The following is a 23,762-nucleotide window of genomic DNA, read 5'->3' on the forward strand; positions in this document are numbered from 1 at the left end:
GGGGGACAAGGGCAGCAGCATACCAGAGAGGTTGGGTGACCAAAGGTAGTTTGGGACAGGAAGAGAAGCCACAGGTGACAGGAAGACAAGGGACCATTGTCCCCAGGATGTGGGAAGAGAGGGGAGTCAGGCCAGAAGCTGCACTGGTTCATTTACCTATGGCTGCAGTGTAGCCTTTTTGAGTGTGTGTGTGTGTGTGTGTGTGTGTGTAATCAAAGATGTTTGTAGGGCTCTGGGCTCAGGATACAAATTTGCATATTGCTTTACATAAGTCAGCATATGGAGCGTGCTCACCCCTGACGCCAAGAAAGGGGAATTAAATTCAATTAGATTAATTAGTGCAACTGATTGCAAATTGTTTTCAGACCTAATATTAAGAGTGCTGCACACAGGAAATACAGAGTAGATTTTTTAATTGGGAGGGGGGGGGCAGCATGGCAACCCAGTCAAGCTGGCCAGCGAGGAGTCTGGGAGGGAGAGCGGAAAGGGGAGAGGAGACTTCCACGTCTCTCCCCACATGTACTGACTGATCCTGGGAAGAGACTGCTTCTTCTTGAAGTTGAAGGCCACTTACGGAGGTTAGGGGCACTCTCTGGCCCTGAACACTTCCAAGGCTCAGTACTCCCTCAGATTATACAAATTTTAGGTCCTAACAGTCCCCTACCTGACCCTGCTACTCATTCATGATGCCTTTCCTTTCTCTCCAGTCTCATCCTCTGCCCCTTCCTTGGCCTTGGCCCTTAGAATTTAAGCTGGGATGGAAGGTTAAGAGAAGAGAGGGGTCGGGGTGGGGGCTGGAGCAGAGGGGCAGCCCAGCCTCGGTCAGCCCTGCAGAGCTGCAGGACCTGTGAGCACAAGCTGAGCCCTGGAACACAGCCAGGCACACCCTGACAGTCGACCTCACAGCCCAGGGCACGAGTTACCACTCACCCTTGAGAGAGGGCTGGCCCAGCCTAGGGAAGATCCTGGACTGGGCCCTCCCTGGCAGGCAGGAGCTGCTTAGGAAGAATGCCTGCCTCTGGTCCTAGGTAGACTTTCTGGTCCTGTGTTTAATGAGGACCCACATCAAGAGGCTTATCCCCTTGGCTGACGCCCTGACTTCATGCACACCCTGGGCCTCCGTTGGGACAGCCAGGCCTGCCTGTGGCTTTGCTGCTGCCTGGGTGGATGGCAGACACTGCAAAGCTGCCGCACACTGCACTGAACATGCTTGCTCTCTGCCCTTCTTCTCCCTTCCCGTGGTGCCATACGGTCCTGAGATCCTAATATGCCCAGGACACTGGCTCTACCTCCGTTTTGATGAAAAGGAATTTGTCCAATTCCTTAGTTTTGACTTTCTTGACCTGGTCCCCTCTGATGAGAGGAAAGAAGCCAGGCCTCTCTTCGGGAGACATAGGGGGGCGCACTGGCTGGGTCCTCTGCCCTCTTTCTTCCCTTGAACCTTTTAAACAAGCCTCTGCACGAGGACTTTATGTAGGAGTCAGAGTTGATGGCACAGGGATTCCTGGATGGCTCCCGAGTGGAATGTCCTGGTGATGCTGAGCTGAGGAAAGAAGAGGAGTAAAGAATGTCCTTAGAAAGTGGGGGGGAGAGCTGGAACACATGACAACGGGAGGCCACAGCTCTTTTGTTCTGTTTCACAAGTGACTCTCCTTCTAGTCCCAGCTGATGGCACCGACAGAAGACCCCCAGTCATTCCCCGCAAGCCTGGCTTAGCCTTGCCTCCACGTTCCAGGCCACAGAACAGAAAGGACACACAGGTGGGGTCAAATAGGGGATGTTCTTTTGTTGTCTAGCAAGTCACCCAAACTGCCGGACATACAGCCTTCATTACAGGCTGCCACCCCACACCCCTCCACTAGGAGCACTTTTGACTTTCCCAACACACTCCTTGGGAATCCCCCTGAAGAGCAGGGGCTGCCCACCCAGGTGGTGACACGTACACTCCTGATGTTGCTAAATGCTTGTCTCCTGCTAATAACCCGCACATCGGCCAGTGCGGCCTGAGAAGTGAACGCTGCACTTCCTTGGTGCCCGTGAACTGAACCGTGCCCAGGATTAGAAATCCACATGCATCAGAGATGACAGCCTGTAACGAAGACGTTACCTCCAGCTGTTTTGTTCATTTTCGAAACAACCACCGATCACTCCACCCGCCTGTTCCTGTGTGTGTGAGATTCATTATCAGCCCATGCCTTTGTCTCAACCTCCTGCTTGTACAAGTAGCTGAGAGAGGGTGGCCAGGCAGACCCAGACCTGGGCATGCTGCTCTGTGCACTAACACGTTTGCTTCTCCTTGCTGCCCAGGCAGAGCAGCTGGTGGCAGGGTGTGGCCGGTTCTGTTGTTCCCGAGTGGACATAGCTCATTTCCGTAGGCTCTGCTCCAGGTCCCTTCCAGGGCTCATCTGGCTCCAGGAGCCTTGACTCGATGTGCTATTTATGTCTCAGCACCAGGTCTAGCTTGTTACTACTGGGTCACAGTCTTGTACCCAAGTCTTGGTGATGTTGTGTATACCATTGTTCATGTATCTGTCTGGTTCCTTCCCAGTGTCATGGTTTTTCCAAGGTTCTTATGTACTTAACAATATATATGGCAAATGGGGTGAAGGTTTACAGAGTAGATCAGTTTTCTATTTAACAGACCATACACACTTTGTTTCATTTCATTGATTGCAATCCCTACGCTGTCACATAATTTATCCCACTTCCTCCCCATGTATTACTATTTCTCCTTTGTCAGTGGGTAAATGCTGCTCGTTTGATTTCTAGTGACTAATTGTTTTAAGGTGTGCACACTTCCCTAATGTTGTTTCCCTTTATAGTCTTCTCTGTTGTTTAGCTGAGAATTGAGCTAGGGTGGTGAGTTTATTTCCAGACTTTAAGAGTGACTAAGGCCTATTGGCTCAGGTGTTCCAACAGACTCAATTAGACCAGTATATCTGGTCTTTCTTTTATGATTTTGTGTTTTTGTTTCATAATTTTTCTCCCACTCTGTCCAGAATCTTCTAATGTGAACCTTTTCAGAAGAGTTAGTAGAGGTAGCTGGGCACCATCTACTTCTTCTGGTCTCCAACTTGTCCCGAAATACTCTTGATTTCCAAGCCCACTTCACAGTGGGGTCCAATGTCTGGGACCCATAGCTTGCTGGCCATGCCTGATGCCCATTGCTTGCCTACACTGATGAGTGATTCTTGCCGCTTGAAGTTGAATGCCCATCCATCCGATGGCGGTCTCCATGAGGCTTGCCTGGACCCCTGCATTTGACTTGGGTTGGCCTCCACTAGATAGAACTTCCTTACAGCCAATCAGCTCGTTTGGTTCCTCCAGCCTCTGCCGCATCCCTATCGTAGATCCAGACCAGACGTTTTCTCTCCCTGAGACTGACCTCTCCTGCTACCACACCATGCCCCTTCAGTAGTAGCTTGTGACTCAACAGGAGTGTAAATGCTAAAGACACAGACTCTGGGGTCAGGGACCAAATTCCAATTCTGCCCTTTACTCTATGGGTGACTAGGGAGAGTTGTATGACATGGGTGGCACTTCGTTTTCTTATCTGTAGAATGGGAATGATGGCTACACCTACCACACAGGGCAGGTGTGGCAATTAAGAGGTTAAAAGGACTGAGTTGATCCCTAGCTCGTGTTGATCACCAGGTCTTTCTTCCATGTCTCTAAGTCTGGAAGCGCAGCAGAAACCAGTTCTGCGTCATAGCAACACCCAAGGCTCCAAGGCAGGTGGGTGGTGACTGTACATGAGTTCCTGGGGTGGGGATCGAATCTGGGTTTCCGTGTGGAAGGAGATTTCTACCCTTGAATTGCCAGTGCTTCAATTAGCTGGTATTGTCAATGTCTGCAAATACAAGCCACACCCATCGGAAGTGTGTGAAGGCCCGAAGGCAATTGAGTGTGGTTGACTGAAATCTGCAATAGTTTGGGATCAGGCCAAGGAGACAGGTGAACTCATTGGGTGTCAGTGGCCTCAGGCAAGCACTGAGCCAGAAGGAAGGAAGAGCGGAGGAGGAGGGTGCCCAGCCCAAACCCAGTCCTGCTGGCTGCAAACTTTGGTTGTTGTGTCCCCACTTACATAATCTCCAGCAAATTCAGCCGCATGATACCTGTGATCTAATAAAAGAGGCAGAAAGCAGGAGCCTTATTTTGCTGAGTTGTCCTGAGTTGTTCTGCACCCCACCTCCCACCACTGATTTGCCTGTTATTGAGTTCTGCAGGAATTTTGTTATCTTCTGATGTAATTACCAGCAGGTTTCTGTCCTGGGGCCAGAGTCATGCTGAAGATCCCCCCAGAGTCCCCCCACCCCCACCCCTACCTCCTCCCCTCCCCCGTGAAGAGGGCCTGGAGGAGGGTCCCTCCCCCGACACCCTTCTCCCTCCCTATCCCACCCCGAGGCTGCCCTGTCCTTTTCAGAACCGTAGATGATTCATTCCTGGGAGGGAGGTTAGCCACCCAGATTTATTGTCTGTCTGAATAGGCTCTGTGCCTTGAGACCAAAATAAAGGGGAGAAAATAGAGCTGTCTCAGCAAAATCTGCTGAATCAGAATTAACAAGAAAATCTTGTAACTAATGATCAGAAATTAAAATGTACTCTGAGCTACGGTGTTTAACTGAGCCTCGGGGCTGCAGGGTAAAACTGTGCAGACGAATGGAGTTTGGAAAAGCTTGTATTCTGCTGTGGAACCAAGGTTCATGAGCTTAGCCAGGCAGGAGGCTGGTTCCCCCACCAACCAGGAGGTACCAGTCCCAGACGAGGATTTCTTCTCCCTTTGTCCCATCTTTTGCTCCACAAAGATGCCTTGCCCTTTCTACAGCAGTTCCTCAGTCTTCAATGGATCTTTGTCAGTGGGACAGGGACCAACTTATTATTGCTTGGTGCCATCAAGTTGGTCCTGACCCATAATGACCCTACTACGTACAACAGAAAGAAACACTGTCCAGCCCTGCGCCATCCTCACAATTGTTTTTATGTCTGAGCCCATTGTTGCAGCCACTGTGCTGATCTATCTTCCTCTTTTACACTGACTCCACCTGGGTTAGGCCCGGTTGACTAGAGAAGTAAATCCAGAGACATCCATGTATGTATGTAAGAAAGAGCTTTATATCAAGAAGGCATATGCATCAGCAAACATCCCAGGCCAGCTCCAGATCAAGTCCATAAATCTGATACTAGCCTGTAAGTCTGATATTAGCCCTTAAGTCCTTCTTCAGACTCACGCAGCTACATGCAATAATGCAGAATTCAGGAAGATCACAGGCTGGTGGGTGCAAAGTCTTGAGGATCCAATGGCAGTGGCTGCATTACAGGGCTCACTGGGCTCAGTTGGCTCCGGCAGCTTTCCCAGTGACTCAACAGGAAGGTGAAGGCAGAGAGAGATGGGGAGTTTCCCACGACCCTCCTTATGAGAAGGCCACATTCACAAGGAGGTACTATCAGGCTGCGATATGGTGGACAGGATGAATTTCACCCTTACGTTCTATATATCAAGTTGACATGAAATTATGTAATTGCCACCCACCCCACCAAGCATGATGCTCTTCTCCAGGGATTGGTCTGTGCCAACAACACATCCAATGCACAAGGGATATCCTTGCCTTCGTTTTATAAAGATGAACATTGAACTTCCGGTGTTAGTAGGTGGTAGGGTTGGACCTAGGATTCAAATGATGAGAAATTCTTGAACAGACATTTGTGAGTTACACATTGGGCTGCTAATTGCAAGGTCAGCAGTTTGAAACCACCAGCCACTTTTCCCTCCTGTAAGAGTCCAGTCTCAGAAGCCCACAGAGGCAATACTCTCCTTTCCTATCCAATCCCTAGGAGTCAGAATTGACTCAGTGGCAGAGTCGATGTTGTTAGTGGGTGTTGAGTTGGCTCTAACTCCCGTGGATAACAGAATGAAACACAGCCCAGTACTGCCCCCTCCAGTCCTAGGCATGCTCCAGTGCATTGCTCTGGCCTCCATGGGCTTGGGGAACCTTCCAATGTAGGGGGTTCATTGCCTAGCACAGTACCAGGCTGGATATCTGTTATGATGCAGTGAGTTTCTTTGGCTGGTGTTCAGAAGTAGATCTCCAGGGCTTTCTTCCTAGTGTCCACCTTAATCTCGAGTGGCTCCTGCAAGCTATCCACTATGGGTGACCCTGCTGGTATTTGCAATATCAGTGGCATGACTTCAGCATCATAGCAAGATGCCAGCCAGCATAGCATGACAAACTGACAGGAAGTGATGAAGAACAGGTACCTGGTCTTCGATGTACCTGGATTTTCATGTGCCATCAGGCCAAGGGCCTGCCACACGCCAGCAAATATTAGCGTCTGAAAAGCTGAAGTATGATTGTTTCTATATTTTAAACGTTAAAAATAGCTTTCATGAGAACACAAGTCAAATATTTTCTTGTTCGTCTAACTCTGAAAGCACTTAAGTTTTTACAAAATAATTCAGATCTGGGGCTTCATCGAACCGTGAATATTTTTAGTCTCTGAACAAATGTTTCAGAGAGCAGTGGGAGAGAGGGAGAGGGTGTATAATGAACCTCGCCAGCGGTTGGGCCCTCCCTCCCCCCACCTTGCCTTTCAGACAATTCTCCTGCCACCTCATTATCAAGACCGCGATTTGCCACATGTCACCTACCAGAATAGTGGCCACTGGTGAGGGAGGAGTATGGCGGTTTACATGCCCAGGGGCAGGCACAAGTACAGCTCCGTCTGAGTCTTAATTGAAGATGTCTCCCTGGAAAGCTGGAGAGGTGGCGGCTCTTCCTGGAGTGGAGGGCTGCTTTCTTCAGGGACCCAGCCACAGCAGGAACACGAGGGTGACAGGAGAGACCCCTGAGGACACAGGGCCCCAGGCTTTCCTGTGAACACTTAGACCCTACAGCAAACCATTCACCTCCGTGCTCCACTCCCCACCTCTCTAAAACGGGAAGCAGAGACCCTGGGTGGTGACAATGGTTAATGTGCTCCACCACTCACCGAAAGACTGGAGGTTCGAATCTCCTCAGAGGAACCTCGCAGAAAGGCCTAATGGTCTATTTTCAAAAAACTCTGATCCATCAAAAACCCTATGGATGCAGTTCTACTCCGACACCCGTGGGGTGGTGTGACACCCTTGGGTGGCCATGAGTTGACAGTGACTTAGTGAGAACTGGTGTTTCTTTGAAAATGGGGAAGGGTTTTTGACAAGTCTCAAATACATATCTAAATCTATCTAGCTATCTCTTTATACATATATATGCCAAGTATGCTAGTAGATACAAACCAACATATATGTTATATTGTATATTTATATAGTATATAAATATATGTGATATTTTATATGTAAACATAACATTTAATACATTATACTAACATATAGCACCAACATATGCACTTATGCATATTAATATATAATATATATTTAAATATTATATGTGTATATATATATCCATCACCACTGATTAGATTCTGGTTCATGGTGACCTTACAGGACAAATTAGAACCGCCCATAAGGGTTCCAAGGCTGTTCTGTATGAAAGCACATTGTTCCATCTTTCACCTGCTGAGCAATTGATGGGTGTGAATTGCTGCCCTTTGGGGAAGCAGGGTAGTATTAACTATTATGTTGCCAGGGCTCTTTAGACAGATAGATGGATATAGATAATATATGCAATAAAGATGCATTGATAATTCCTAGTGATCAGAATGCAGAAATTGAAAACCTAGAGGACGGAAGAGTGGTTGGAAAATACGGCCTTGTTGGAAACAAAGCTGAAGATTACATGAAAGAATTTTGCAAGACCTATTCATGGAAAATGCACAACATACATCTTAAGCATAAGCAATGACATAACAGTGACTATACATGTAGACCGCAACAGATGGAATGCAGAGGATTAAACTGAGAACATCTATGAGAGGAGAGGACAGAGAATCTCAATATCATTAGCTCATTATCATCATCCAAGGACCGGCTGTGGTATAGATCGTCAATTGTTCTTTGCAAGTTCAGACTGAAGTTGAAGAAAATTAAACTAAGTCCTTAAGAACCAAAATATGACCTTGAGCATATCCCAACTAAATGTAGAACTTATTTTAAGTCTGAACATATTTAAACATTGAACACTAATTACTAAAGACCAGATGTGTTTGGGGATGACATCAAGAACACCATACACGAAGAACGCAAAAGGTCATCAAAAAAGAGAGAGAGAACATCAGAAGAGACTCCCAAACTTACTCTTGAATGTAGAGGAGCGAAAGCATGTGGAAGAAATGATGAAGTTAAACAACCGAAAACTCAGAAGGCAGAAAAACTCAACAGGCAGCTCAAGAAGACACAGTAAAGCATTTTAAAGAAATGTGCAGAGACTTGAAATTAGAAAACCAAAAGCAAAGAACACACTTCATACCACATCTCAAACTGAAAGAATAGAATAAACAATTCAAGCTTTGAGTTGCGATCATGAAGAATTCCATGGGCAAAACCTTGAATGATACAGGAAGTATCTAAATAAGACGGAGACAAAGCCCAGTCACTGCACCAAACTGGTTAATAGTCAACCTTTAAAGAGAGAGCATATGATCCAGAACCAGTGATTTTTAAGGAAGAAGTCCAAGCTGCACTGAAGGCATTCACAGAAAACAAAGTTTCAGATGTTGGTGTAGAACAATATTTCGGGGATTGATAGAATGCCAAGAGAAAAGCTTAGCACATCAAGAAAGCGCTGGAAATACACACTGGTCTGTGTGAAGACACTTAGAAGGCAGCTAATGGGCCAACTGACTGAAAGAGATCTAATTTTGTTCCCATTCCAAAGAAAGGTGTGGTGTAGGGGGCAGCTAAGGTCAGTAAGCTCTACAGGGGAAAGATGAGGTTCTCTACTCTTGCAAAGATTTATAGTCTTGGAAATCCATTTCTGCCTCGTCCTATAGGGCAGCTGTTGGTCAGGATCAACTTGATGGTAGTGAGTTTGGTTTTTTGGTTTATCATTAACATCACATGCAAGTCAAGTTTTGCAGAAAATAATTTTAAAAAATGGTAATAAGGATTTGCCAGAAATTCAAGACAGACTCAGAAAAGGATGTGGAACAAGAGATAGCATGGCTCACACGAGACAGCTCCTGGTTGAAAGCAGAGAACAACATGGCCCTGCTCGATACTTGCCTTCATGAAGAGATCACTAGTCTTACAGCAAAGTAGGGTGAAGAAAGCAGATGATGCCTGGCTATCAACCGCAAGAGTGTCTGGGGTCTTACAGGCTTGTCATCAGGCAGCCATCTAAGTGAGGCATCAACTTAGTCCACATCAAAGAAGCACACCAGCCTGTGTGATCCAAAGATGATGATAACAAAATCCAAATATGATGAAGGAAACGTATCAGAGCCTAAATTGTAAACACCCTATTTGTAGAAAGCTATGGAGGACAGTGGGAGCCCAGAATCCATCAGTAGGGCATCTAGTCACATTGAGCCTCTGGCACATCCCTCTGGCTACAAGTAAGGGACTGGGACAGCTTTATGATCAGACAGAGATCATTGCAAACTTGAAGATGGTGGATCAGACCATGATATAATATACTTGGTCAGTAGACCTCCCTCTTGACTCAAATTTTCTCTAGGCTCAAACATTTCTACTTGAGGGCCAGGGAAGGTGTATTAGTCTGGGTATGTTAGAGAAACAAATCATATGTGTATAAGAGAGTTTTCTATAAAGGTTAAGTTTTCTATAAAGGTTAAAGGTCAAGAAACCACCCCAACCCAGTGCTGCCTAAGCCCACAAGTCCAACATTAACCCATATGTCCAACACCAATCCACAAAGTTTTCCTCCATCTCACAAAACAGATACGATGACGCCGACTGCAGGAAGAAAGCAGAGTCAGTGAACGTGTAAGCATCTCAGTGCTAGCAGGGGTCTCCACATGGTTGCTCCAGCACCCAGGGTTGCATTGGGGTAGGTCCGTGTGGCTTCTCCTCAGGGATGTCTCTCAGGGAGTCAGCCTTGCCAGTAGAGAGTCTCCAAGGGAGTGAGTAGAGAGAGAAAGTGTCTCCTGCCTCCCAGGAGGAAATACCAGAGTTTTCCCAGAATCCTCAGGGGAAAGCCATGCCCACAGAGGCCTCATTGACTATGATCCGATTGACAGACTAGACTCCACCCCTTCATTCTTAATCCTCTCAAGTCCCAAATTGACACCAGATTATGTAACTACCACAGCACCCTTGGTGGTGACTCAGTCCGAGCATCATCTGCATCAGCTCCAGCCAGACACACTGTGGCCACTGTTCTTTGAGGAGCTCACTACATACAGATGGGGTGGGAGGATAGGTGCGTGCGCAGGGAAGTGAGCTCAGTGCTGAGCTGGGCCATTCCCCGGGTGGTGTGGGAATGCAAAAGCATATGGGCACCCAAAGCACTCCAAGGGGACACAGAGGACAACATGGGGGCACGGAAGGGACACCTAGCCTCTCCACATCCCTCCTGCTGGGGTCCAGAAAGGATTTCCTAGACAAGCTATATCTTCCTTTGAGTCCATGTTCTTCTCCAACCTCAATACGAATGGTTCAGAAATATGTCCAAATGATATGACAGCTAGGACTAAACCAGGTACTTAAAGCCAGTGTGGAGCAGCAAACTCTGTCTGGAATTCCCACCCCCAGCCCCCCTATCCTCCTTTTGTTCTGTTGACTTCACAATTCACCCTAGCCATCGCATTCTTTGGGAATTCTCTAGGGAGACTCTCCCTCTCCCACTCCCTTCGCAGCCCCTCACCTCCATCACAGCAGTGACGCTACTGAGCATACCCCTTCCCTCCCTCTGCTTCTCCCTCCCTCCCTCTCTTAAATAAAACTCATTTCTCTCCTCTGCTTGCTGTCCTTGAAGGCAAGGACTGGTGGCCCGCTCCTGGCATAGGGCCTGTCATATAATGGATGCCTAGTAAATATTTATTGCTTCATGATTTACATATACATGCTGGGTGTTGGATTACCTTGTAATTTGGGAGGCGAGAGGTCCTCGGGAGGAGTAGCTCACTGGCCACTTCTCACCTGGGCAACCTTGACCAAGTGACAAGTTCCTCCTCTGTAACATCACGGTGATAGCCACACACACCCCTCCTCCAAGCAACGCCAGTGTTTCCTAAAACAATGCTGGACACACACCAATGTCAGTGTTGGGACACAGGCTTCACGGACAGAATGAGTGAATGCATCTGTGTGGCGGTCAAAGATGTAGAAAGACTCATGTGAAGGGCAGTCCATTAGGAAATCCCTGGTACTTTATCATGCCCTGCATGGTGAGAGCAGGAACATTCGTTACTTTGTCCCACTCCGTGGGAGAAGCAGCACACTCCAGTAGTTCTGAACCAGACCCTGGAGCTGCCATCTTGGACTTGACTCTCACTGCCACTCCACGTTGTATGACTTTGAGCGAGTTACTTACCTTCTCTGCCCACAGCAATATGGAAATAAGATTCGTGGCCATAATTGCAATGGAGTCCCTAGTTGGTGCTAATGTTTAATGCGCTTAGCTGCTAATTGAAAAGTTGGAGGCACAAGTTCACCCAGAGGCATGCTGGGAGGATGGTGTGGTGATGTGCTTCTGAAAGGCCACGGCCATTGAAAACCTTACAGATACAGTTCTACTCTCCCACGGGGTTGTCACCTCCACAGCAACTGTGGTAGTGTGTATCTACACGCGGGGGTTCTGCAAACCAGTGGGAATTGTGCCGGGCAGAGTGGAACGTTCATAATACGTATTTTTCCTGATAGGTAATCATCTAGCAACTCACTCTGAGTTAGTGCACCCAGTGGTGATGCCTGGGAAGGTCCTTTCTGCTCACAGTGAATTTTTCATAAAAGAAGTTTCACTGCCACCTCATTTTTTCTGATGGCTGATTTAAGAGTGTGCAGCTGTGTGCAACTGTGAAATTTTGTTTCCTGTTCCATAAAAATGCCACATAAACTGTTGTGAGATGTTGAACACAGCTTACAAGGACAGCACTAAGGGAAAAACTCGTGTACGAGTGGTTTTTTTGTTTCAAAAAAGGTAAAATGTTGATTGATGACAAATCTCATTCTGGACATCTGTCAACTTCCTGAACATACAAAAATGCCGACTCATAGTACATTTGGAGTCCCACCAGGTCAGACTGTTAATCCAACTTTCTATTTAGAGGTTCTGAAAAGATGGCGTAACAGTGAGCAACAAAAAAGGCCTGACTTGTGGCAAACAGATGACAGGTTTTGCCACAACATACCTGCAAAAGAAGCATGATTTCCTTGCCCCATGCACATTACTCACCCGACCTTGTTCAATGTGACTTCTTTTCATTTCTATAAATGCAGAGGGGCATGAAAAGACAGCTTTTTGATGACTTAGAAGAGGTGAAGAAAAAAAATCAAGGCAGGTGCTGTCAGCCATCTAAACAGATGAGTTGGGAAAAAATGTTTCCAAGGATGAAGTCACTGATTTGACAAATGTATTAAGTGTAATGGAGAGTACTTTGAAGGTGATAGGGTTGTTTTGTTAAAAAAAATTTTTTTTTAATTCATAGCTTTGAAAATAAAATTCTGGGTTTTTTTTTGAGGGGGGTATGGTATTTTTTTGGTGGTTGTGTGTGTTAGTCTGGGTTGACTAGAGAAACAAATCCAGAGACATTCATACATATACGTATAAAAAAGAGCTTCATATCACAGAGCAATTGTACATTAAGAAAGCATCCTAGCCCAGTCCAGATCAAGCCCATAAGTCCAATAATATCTCATATGTCAATACTAGTATATAAATTTCTCTTCAGACTCATGGAACGCATGCAATGATGCTAAATGCAGGAAGATCACAGGTCAGTGGGTGGAAAGTCTTGTGGATCCAGTGGTGATGGAAGCATCTCAACACTGGAATGGGCCTCCATATGGCTCCTCCAGCTCCAGGGCTCTGGCTCTACCAGTGCAGCTCCATGTGGCTTGTCAACAGGAATGTCTTGCAGGGAGTGAGTATCCCACCTCCAGTGAGCTATTTATCTCCTTAGCGCCTCCAAATGAGGTCCTTAAGCTGTGACCTGATTGACAGGCTAATATCCCCCCTTCATTGATACCTGATCCCTTCGACACCTTGTGATCGCACAGGCTGGTGTGCTTCTTCCATGTGGGCTTTGTTGCTTCTGAGCTAGATGGCCCCTTGTTTACTTTCAAGCCTTTAAGACCCCAGGAGTTATATCTTTTGATAGCCGGGCACCATCAGCTTTCTTTGCCACATTTGCTTATGCACCCATTTGTCTTTAGTGGTTGTATCAGGAAGGTGAGCACACAATGATATGATTTTTTGTTCTTTGATGCCTGATAACTGATCCCTTTGGCACCTCGTGATCGCACAGGCTGATGTGCTTCTTCCATGTGGGTGGGCTTTATTGCTTCTGAGCCAGATGGCCGCTTGTTTACCTTCAAGCCTTTAAGACCTCAGATGCTATCTCTTTTGATAGCTGGGCACCATCCACTTTCTTCACCACTTTTGCTTATTCACCCCATAAATTCAATTTTTAAAGCTCTTTGAAGAATGCTGAGCATAGAATAAACACTATGTTATTGCTACACTGTTATTATTTTGTGGGTACCTAAAATGCTTCCTAATTAAAAAATAAAAACAAAACAAACAAACAAAAATCAAGGCCTGGTTAGCAAAGAATAGAGGTAGAATTCAGGCATGAAGTCACAGGTCTGACCAGAAGTTTCAAATGGAGGGTATGAAGCAGAATTGCTGGCATTTCCTAGGTGCTGGGATACCATGATCTCTGCTGTGAGTGAGGAGGGGGCTCCCAGGGTATTAAACCCGGAGGCCTTCTGCCACGCTCCAGGGTTCCGGATCACCTTGGCTTCTGTTCTTCACTTCTGCAATTCCACCGATGCTGTGGGTGGTGCTTCTCCACAGGGCGTATAATCCGTGGCACACAGGTGCTTGGCACGTAGAGGACAAGGACCAGACTCCAGTGTACAAACTCTGAGTGGATGCATAAAGGAAGGAAGCACCCGCTGGAGACGGCGATGGAGCACTGGTTGAAATGAAGTGCCCAAAACAAAGGGTAGATATGGGTGAACTGCGGGTCCTCTTGCAAAATAGGGATGCCCAGGGTCCTGTACCTACAGATATGACCCTGTTTGGAAGTAGTGTTTTCTTTTATGTTAATGTGATCACACGTGAGTGTGGCAGGCCCTAAATATAATCTCTTCTGACTTATAAAGGAGCAGAATAAACACAGAGACACCCAGATCCGAGATAGATCCACTTACAGGCCCAGGAATTGCAAGGATTGCTGGCTGATGTCAGTGACTAGGAACGAGGCTCATAGAAAGAATTGATGTGGCTGACATTTGATTTGGACTCTGAGAAAATATGTTTCTGTTCTTCAAAGCTCCCCCTTATGATATTTGTCAAAATGTAGCATACCCTCATCTCTTCTCACTAGATGGTCCTGTGTGCTTTCACTTTCTGGTCTCACTTCAGAAGCAGGAAGAGCCCCACAAGGATCCATAGTTTTTGTCCATAGCCCCCATACTTTGGGCATCCCACCGAAGAGTCTTGGGCCCCAGCTCAACCTCTAATAGACCTCCAAGGATTGAGGTATCAATTCCAAACACTCCTGTGCTCTAGAACCAGACACTTAGTCCTTACCTTTAAATGCTAATGGCCACTTTTAAAAAGCCTGGTATGGCCCAGGGGTTGTGCTGAGACCATCCCGCCAATCATTTCATTTAATTTCCACCACAGCATTCTGGGGAAGCTCCATTTATAGAAGAAGAGCTTGAACTCAGAGAGGTGGTTATGTAAGTGTCTCGCAGACACACAGGATTTGAATTGACATCAGAGAGGAGGTTATGCAATTGGTTCCCAGGCACACAGGATTTGAACCGACATTGCCTGATTCTAGAGTCTCCGGGGCAGGAACCACTAGGCCGCATTTCAGAGCTTTCAGGCTGGAGAAAGGGCGGGTTCCTTCTAATCCAGGTGGGAGAGAACACTACCATCTCGACAGGAAGGAGGTCTAGGCAGTGAAGCAAGAAGGGAGAAGAGTCGGGGGGGTGGGGGGAATGACTCAGCATGGAGAAGGCTACTGAGGGAAAGAGGAGGGAGCTCATCCCAGATGACCCCCAACTGCTCCGAAAGCCGAGGAGGAAAGGCACTTGCCAGAAAAGGAGGTCTTGAGGCCAGGGTGCCCTATAGGAGTCTAGTCTCCTCCCTGGGGGCAGGCCTGACCTATCTCCTCTGGGTGACAGATGGGCCTGCACAGCAGGACAGCAGCCCCGGCTGAGCCCCGAGGCCTCTCTGGATGTGCACACCCGAGTAACTGCTAACTCAGAGGACAGCTTTTCCAAAGAGCCCTCTCTGCTGACTCTGGGCTAGCCTCTCTGCCTGTCATCCTCACACTGAAAGCATCACAGCAGGGCACGGGGACAGAGCCCCATTTTCTTTCCTCCATCCATGGTGAGGCCTGTGGGTGAAGCTGTTCCTCTCTCGGAAGGAAAAAGGGTGCAATGCACCCCCCACCCATCAGAGCACCCCACCATCGACAGTGGCAGCCCTCCTCCCCCCAGTCGTGTGTCCAAAGGAGAAGGCACAGAGCTCTTGGGTGCTGGGGCGATTGGGCAGACCCGCTGCCTGATGCACACCCCCCTGGCGGTGTGTGGACAGTGAGTTATTGTCGCCGCCCGTTATCTGTAGCAGCGGATGGACGGAGACCCCGGGGCTGCTCTTTCTGGAGAGCTCAGCCAGGTAACAGTGACCGGCTCGAATGGCCAAGGCAACCAGCCCTGCCACAGCAGCAGGGAGCCGTCTCTCCCCCCAGGTCTTTGTAGTTTATTTTCTTGCTGTTCTCCTTTCTTTCTCGATGCCGTTGGTAATTTTGTTTTATCATTTCCCATTGGAAAGCGGCGGAACGCCATCTCCTGCTGTGAGGTAATGTCGTGCACTGGAGTCCTTGCCCAATAAGCCCGAGGTTCACACCGTGATGACTTCATTAAATTAGCCGGCTCGGCGGCAAATGGAGAAGCGCTTGTAGTTCGGGATTGGGCTTCCTTCATCCCGGGCTTGGGATGCCTGAGACCCCAGACCACCAGGGAGCTTGGTTGGTTGGCTCGGAGGGCTGGGGGAGGAGCAGTTTCCAACTCCACCAGTGAAGCCCCAGACCACACTCACATATCACTCTAGTACCATCCTTCCTCCTTCGCTCCCAGACACTTCCAGGCATCATCGCCAGTTACAAGGGTTACAAGTTAAGAGTTTGGGCTCCGACTCTCCAGAGGCATGGTGAGTGGGGAGAGAGGGACTGTGGATAAACCCTGGTGGACCATGGGTGGACGGGGAGCCCCTCCTGGAAGCAATCTACTGAAGTCCCAAAGGCAAGCCAGGACTCAGGTCATTGCCAGGTACCAGTGACTACACCGGCAGCCGTTGCCCACGTAATACAAGTGCTCCCGGCCCACCCTTCCATCTTCCCGAGTTTATGGGAACACATTCTCTCTTGCTGCGCTTCTACTGCAGTATTAAAGATTTCCATTACTGATATTTCTTTCCAGTTAGTATTATCAGTATTAAACTCTGTCATTATCAAGTAAAATATGCATGATCCCTACATCTATGTTTATTATAATGAGCTTGCACGGTTATCAATTTGTCTCCTCGCCCCTCCATTTCTGCCTCTGTTGTCTTTTTAAAACTCAAGCATCTGATCACAGTAGCCAGAAGGTAATTAGGAAGTGGGACTAAAAAACCACAAGCTTATTATCTCACTCACTCACAGAGATTTATTGAATGTCCACGGTAAGATATGGTCCCACAGCCCGTGGGACATGGTGACAGCTAATTACAACACGGAGGACTTTGGGTCTGAGCTGACACAGGCAGCCCCCACCCCATCCCTGACACACATAAATATGAACTAAAATACAACAAAAACAATGTAGAACTGCAGCTGCGCTTGAAGAAAGGACGGGGAAAATTCCAAATTACAGAAACAAGCGGGAATCGATCAGCAGTGGCAAGAGACCTGAAGCCAGATAAATATCATCAGGGCTTGGATCTTAACACAGAAGCAGACACAGACAAAGACCTCGTCTCCTCAGAGGGGGGAGGCAGGCAGGAGCCCAAATTGAGACCCCTACAAACAGCAGACTGACTGGAAAGACTAGACAAGCCTCCTCCACCAGACAGGCGAGTGTTGCTCCACAGAAGCAGGACCACAATGTGAGGTGGAAGAAAGGTAATCTCCACGCTCATGACAGGCCCAGGGGAGGCGTCTTACCGCTCTCACAACGCAGAAGCCACAGATGGAGAAATCCATGTACACGTGGGTTGGGAACCAAGGACATCCACCGAGGCACACTTGAGACCTCGAGGAGATGGGACATCACCACCAAGGCCCAAGGGAAACCTTGAGGGAAACTCTCCCACTGAAGTTGAGCTCAGAGAGCAAAGAGACAAAGCACATAAGGTAATTCACTGCCCTGAGAGGAAGCCTCCATGGGCTCCGCAGATGTCATGGGTGGCTTATGAGCCGGGCTGCAGTTAGAAAGCACTAGAAGGGCTGGCAGTTAGAAAGTACCAGGTGTTCTGAGCGAGGAAGAGAAGTTGTCTGCTGCAGACAGAATAGAATATGGTATGAACAACTCCCTACCCCCAAACAAGACCATCGTTATAGTCAAGTCTGACTCATAGCAACCCTAGGACAAAAGAGAACCTCCCCGTGCGGTTTCTAAGTTGTAATATCTGCAGAGCAAGAACTGAAGGAAGATGTTCAAGTGGCACTGAAAGCATTGCCAGAGACAAGGCTGCAGGAATTGATGGAATGCTAATGGAGCTGTTTCAACCAGCTGATGAAGCAGTAGGAGCACTCACTCATCTCTGCCAGAAAATTCGGAAGGCAGCTACTTGGCCAGCTGACTTGAGGAGATCCATATCTGTGCCCATTCCAAGAAAGGTGACCCAAAAGAATGCTCACTAGAAGAATGTTATTGCTATCACATGCAAATAAAATGCTGCAAAACATCACTCGACCAAGGTGGCAGTTGTGGATGGACACGGAGCTACCAGAAGTTCTGGTCAGATTCAGAAGACGATGTTGAACAAGGGGTGTATCATTGCTGATGTCAGATGGACCGTGGCAGAGAATACCAGAGATATATTTACTTGTGTTTTATTGACTACGAAAAGGTATTCAACTGTGCGGATGATAACAAACTGTGGATAGCCTTGAGAGGAATGGGAATTCCGGAACACTTCATTGTGCTCAGGTGGTACTTATACCTCCATCAAGAGGCAGTTGTGGGAACAGAACCAGGGAATACTGCGTAGTTTAAAGTCAGGGAAGATGGGTTTCAGTGTTGTATCCTCTCACCATATTTATTTAGTTGGCATGCTCACAGCAAATCATCAGAGAAATCACATTATATGAAAAAGAATGTGTTATCAGGATTGGGGGTCAACTTATTAGCAAGCTGCAAAATGCAGATGACACAACCTTGCTTTCTGAAAATGAGGAGGAATTGAAGCCCTTGCTGATGAAAGAAAGGATAGCAGCCTTCAGTATGGACGACAACTCAATGTAAAGAAGACCAAAATCCCCACAATTGGACAACTAGGTAACATCACGGTAGATGGAGGAAAGATTGAAGTTGTCAATGCTGATAGAAGCAGCAGTCAAGAGATCAAAAGATGCATGGTATTCGGAAAACCTGCTGCATAAGATGTCTTTAAAGTGTTGAAAAGCAAGGATGGTATTTTGAGGACTAAGGTGGGCCTGACCCACGCCATGGTATTTTCAATTGCCTCCTATGCGTGTAAAAGTTGGATATTGACTAAGGCAAACCAAAGAATGCCTGTGAATCCTGGTGCTACGAAGAACACTGAAAGTACCATGGACTGCCAGCAGAACCAACAGCTCTCTCTTGGGAGGAGTATAGCCAGCACTTGGTCTCACGTCCCTGGAGCACGCTGTCAGGAAAGATGAGTCCCTGGAGAAAGGCATCAAGCCTGGTAAAGCAGAAGGGCAGTGACAAAGAAGAGGACCTCGACAAGGTGCACTGACACAGCGACTGCAACCGTGGGCTCAAACACAACAATTGGGAGCATGGTGCAGGAGCAGGCAGTGTTCCGTTCCATTGTACATGTGGTTGCTAGGAGTCAGAATGTCTTGGATGGCACTTAACCACCACCACCTGGAGAAAGACTGGAATTTCTGCTCCCGTTAAGGGTTCCAGTCTCAAAGCCACAGGGGCCGTTCCACCCTGTCCTGTAGGGTCGCTCTGAGTTGGCATCGACTCGAGGGCACTGAGTGACAACAGTAATAATCTCTGCAGAAACCAATCGTCATATTGATTTCTCCTATGGAACAGCTGGTGACCTCAAACTGCTGACCTTTTGGTTAGCAGCCAAGCATTTAACCACTGTGCCACCAGGGCTCCTTGTGGCAAGAATGATGGGTGGCAATTTCTGGGTGGGAATCAGCCTGTGATGTGGTTACGTGAGTGTCAGGCTGTTTGAATGCTCTCTTGCTGGAGCTCGTGTGTCTCCACTTCCTTGCTTTGCTGAAGCCAATGGCCACATTGGAGAGGGCCCTGTGCAGGAAGCTGAGGGTGGCCTCTGGCCAACAGACGACAGGAAGCAAATCATCCCAACTTCCCTGGAGAGATCTTGGAACAGATCCTCCCCCAGCTGGGCCTTGGGATGATAGGCTTTGGACATCACCTTCCAGGTAGCCTTGTAAAATCCTAAAGCACACATTACGAATCCCGTTCAGCTGTATCTGACTGACAGAAATGATGAGCTAATGACTGTGTCATGCGTTTAGGTGAAATTTCATGGTGCTCTGTGAACGCAGTGCGATGTAGCTACTAAACAGCTGATGGTGAGCTTATAATAGAAAACGTTGAAGCAGAGTCTGGAAGTCCTAAAATCATAGAGGAGCCCTGGAGGCTCCGCGACTTAAGGATAGTGCTGCTAGCAGAAAGACTGGTGGTTCAAATCCACCAGCTACACTGTGGGAAAACGAAGGGTCAGTCTGTGTTCGTAAATAGTTGCGGCCCCAGTAAAACCTCTAGAGCAATTCCACCCTGCCCTATAAGGTAGTCCTGAGTCAAAAGAGACTGGATGACAGTGGGTAACAGAGTGCAACTGATCCTTCTCTGATATTCTCACTCCCAAACTCCTTGCCATCCAGTTGAGCCTGACCTACCACAACCCTATATGACAGCCTAGCACTGCCCTTTTGGGTCCCCAAGGCCATACATCTCTATAACTTAATTTTTCTCCCATGGAGCTTCTGATGGGTTTGAACTACTGGCCTTGTAGTTAGCAGCCCACTAGGCCACTGGGGCGCCTTTCTTGAAGTAGTCATAGTGCTCAATTCCTAGGGCACACTGGTAGACAGGGGATTTATTAGAATTGGAAACCCTTGTGTCAATGGCCTCAGTCTGGAAGACCATTGGGAACAGAAAACTGTCCAGAGCAGTGTTCTAAACCAGGCAGTGAAATCAGAATCCGGGTCCACAGGTTGAGTCCCACAGCACCTGAATTAGATAAACATCCCCGAATGAGTCAGATTGCATAAGTCTGGGGCAGAACAACCGGGCCTGTGGCCCCCACTCAACAGGAGAGGTAACAGAGGCTTGAGAAGTTCAGGTCACCCAGCGCTGGAAAAAGCGCCGGTTTCCAATGTCCTTCCTCCCCTTGACCACTCTGCCAGGAGGCCCCCAGCCCATGGAACAGAGAATTTACGAGTTTAGCCCCAAACTAACGTTAAGTAGAAAAGAGGAATCAATATTCAGAGAAAAAGTTATCTTTATTTGTTTCAAAAACAACGTTCATTCTTCAATGTCCCATTTCGTCCTGGCCTGGTGACAAGGAAGGCTCATCTCCCTGACCCCCAGTGCCTCCTTTGTAAGCAAGGGGACACCAGGATCTTCCCGTGAGCTATTTGCAAATGCCAGTTGGAAACATGGCCAAGATAGGCATTCAACACACTGAGAGCAGGTGGGGGTTGTCTCTGAGCTGCACGTGGCTTGCAGTCTTCCTCTATGTTCCCTGAGACAGCCGCTCCTGTCCTGGGTGGCTTGGCCCTTGCCTCCCAGTTCAGGGCATCTGGATTAGTCTGGGGCTGCTTGCAGCCTAATGTCCGTCCAGTGGGCTTTGTGTCCCGGAAGCGTCCCGCTGGCTGCGGGAGACCCCTCAGGAGCTCACTATGTCCCAGTGTTGACTCATTAGGGAGGACTCACAGGGGTTAAGGACGATCTCTCTGTCCACCTCAGCACCCTCACCAAACATGTCCAGGTCCAGGCAGAGGTGCGAGGTGACGTGCTCGATGCGGGAGCCGGTCATGGTCCATTGCTGCGAGGGCAACGGGAGAAGGGAGAGGATGAACGGGGTTTCCTGCCAATGCCGGAGTCTGGGCCAAATGGAAGATGCTTCCATCCCAGCCTCACGTCCCTCAGAGGACTAGGATGGGTACTAATTGCTCTGTCGGGTAGAGTTGGTTGTTTTGTTTTTTCCAAATGGATTTTAAAAAGCAAAAGGGAAATCAATATGTTTGCTAAGAAAACTCATTAAGAGGCATTAACTTTCCAAGCAATAGGCCAGAGAATGTGTGACTAGTTAGTCACAGGAGTACCCCAGAGGAAAGAGCAAGACAAGGCTCTGGCTTGCTATGTGCAGCACTACAAAGGGAGAGAAGAGAGGCAGAGAGATCCCGGGGGCTGGCATTGCCATGCACGGGGCCCCCAAGCAGAGGGGCTGTCCCTTGGGTTTCACATCCCAACAAGAGGAGAGGGGATGGATAAATCCGGGGGACCCCTCTCCACCTGCTTCTGAGCTCTGTACTTCCTTCACGGCTGTGAAGAGCTTTCCTTCAGAGGATGAGCATCACTCATCTTGTTCCCTAAGGTGGGGGGCCGAACTAAAGCTCTGGGGGTGAGGTCAAGTCACCTGCACAGCCAGTCACAAGGCAGGCATTTGGGACTTGATCTCTCCAAGGCCACCCTCCAGTTTGCTGGGGAAATGACTGGAGTCAATGGCTCGCTGCTAGAGGACCAGGTCACCAAAGCTTAGCAAGTCATCGGGGACATGGCCAGAGCCTAAGGGTCTCGTCTTTCTCATTCTTGAGACCCTAAAAGCCTTCTCCCAGAGCTCCTGTTGTGAGATTCTGGATTGGGGAGGAGAGGGTCCGGGGCAAGCAAAGAACAGCGGGAGTCCAAGTGCCATGGTCTGACACTGCTGGCAGTCTCAGGAGCAGAGGGGAGTAGGTGGGGGGCGGGGGAGGGGGGAGCAGCCCAAGGAAGGGAGCTTACCCTGGGGCCTGCAACATGGAGGCACCTTGGACAGCATCCCTCTCCCACCCCTAACCACAAGGACCCCTTTCTTATTAACCCCTTTCTCCTTGTTGTCCCAAACATTTCCTCGCCCTGTATCTATTCTTTCCCTCAACCTTGACAAGGTAGAAAAGTTATGGAAGGCTGCCCTGCCCCAGGGCAGACCCTCTGGGCACGTACCTGTCTGTCATCTCCATTCTTACAAAGCGCTAGTATCACCGGGGCGCCGGGGAAGAAGGTGGTGACCGAGAGGCACAGGGCGCCCTGGAGGATCTGCTGGGTGTACATGAAGGACCACACCTAAGGGAAGAGACCAGGGAAGGTTAGTTGGCAGAGGTGTGAGTGTGTGTGTGTGTGTGGGGGGGGTGTCTCTGAGAGTTGTTCCAGAAGAACAGAGTGCTCTCAGGGAGAATGTGGACCAGACTGCAGCGAGCTGCTCCCCATCCTGCGTCTTCACACAGAGAAAACAGCTCTGTCAGACCCTGTTTCTCACACGTGACTTTTCACACAGCATCCTGGCAGGTCAGGGGAACACACCCCTTTCTCAGAATCCATGCCTTAGAATAGAGCAGGGGTGGGACAAGGGAGAGGTTTGCCGATTCCCATTCTGTGGCCTGCTAGACCTTCCAGAAGGCCTGGAGGAGGGAGCTTATCAAAGATGCTCGGAGTCAGTAACGGGTTCTGGGAAGGCAGCAATGGCCATGGCTCTGACTGACTTAGCCTTGCTCAGGAAGTATGAGCTCTTTGGCCAGGCTTCCACTTGGGGGCTGGCCAAAGCACACCGCGCGTGGTCTCTCTGGCTGACTGCTGCTCACAGAAGTGCCTGGGGGCTGCTGGGGGCACCTTGGGTGCAGGAAGCCAGTGGATGGGGGAGGAGGGCACCCAGGCTGGACTGCTGGTGCTTACAGGACATCTCCAGAGGAAAGTTGCCGGCAGAAGGGAGTGGTGGGTCAGCGAGGATATAAAAAGCCTGCCTGATTGAAACGCATCGGGGGGAAAGACAAGGCTTGCTCTGCCCATAAAGGGTTCTTGTCTTGGAAGCACACAGGGTAGCCCACCCTGGCCTAGAATCGCTGGGTCTGAATCAGTTCCGTGGCCGTGGGCCTGCTTTTGCCTGACACAGGTTCACCTGTCTTTTCTTGAACTGGATGGTGATGCAAACAGGGAAGAATATCTAAGTGGAGACAACTGGGGGAGTGAAGTTCTGGATAAGGCGGGTCTGGAGGTGGAGGCAGGAGTGCAGGCTGGGCGGGGGGCACACATCTTAGAAGGGGACCCCCCTCACTTTGGGTAAGAAACTGCCATTCTGCCCCCACCCCCAACTCTCCCTGAGGCAACATTTGCTATGTCTGGAGACATTTCTGATGAAAGCCTCATATCCAGCACGCTTTCTATTGGCTCCGGAGAGACTGTTGGGGCCGGGACT

General features: G+C 48.6%; 1 protein-coding gene across 2 annotated transcripts in view; it reads right to left on the reverse strand.

The window, feature by feature from the left end:
* Positions 1 to 21,200: 21,200 nt before the first annotated feature.
* GALNT14 (polypeptide N-acetylgalactosaminyltransferase 14) overlaps positions 21,201 to 23,762 on the reverse strand; it is a 265,483-nt gene continuing 262,921 nt past the window's right edge. Inside the window, exons 14-15 of one of the 2 annotated variants that reach the window (XM_075535663.1) lie at positions 22,517 to 22,636; positions 21,201 to 21,359 (exon numbers count right to left, since the gene is read on the reverse strand). In XM_075535663.1, coding sequence (XP_075391778.1) covers positions 21,201 to 21,359; positions 22,517 to 22,636 — 279 coding nt within the window. Of the gene's footprint in view, positions 21,360 to 22,516; positions 22,637 to 23,762 lie in introns of those variants that run through there. The other variant, XM_075535664.1, reaches the window with a different exon arrangement.

This window comes from Tenrec ecaudatus, chromosome 17 (assembly GCF_050624435.1).
Source record: "Tenrec ecaudatus isolate mTenEca1 chromosome 17, mTenEca1.hap1, whole genome shotgun sequence".
Lineage (NCBI taxonomy): Eukaryota > Metazoa > Chordata > Mammalia > Afrosoricida > Tenrecidae > Tenrec > Tenrec ecaudatus.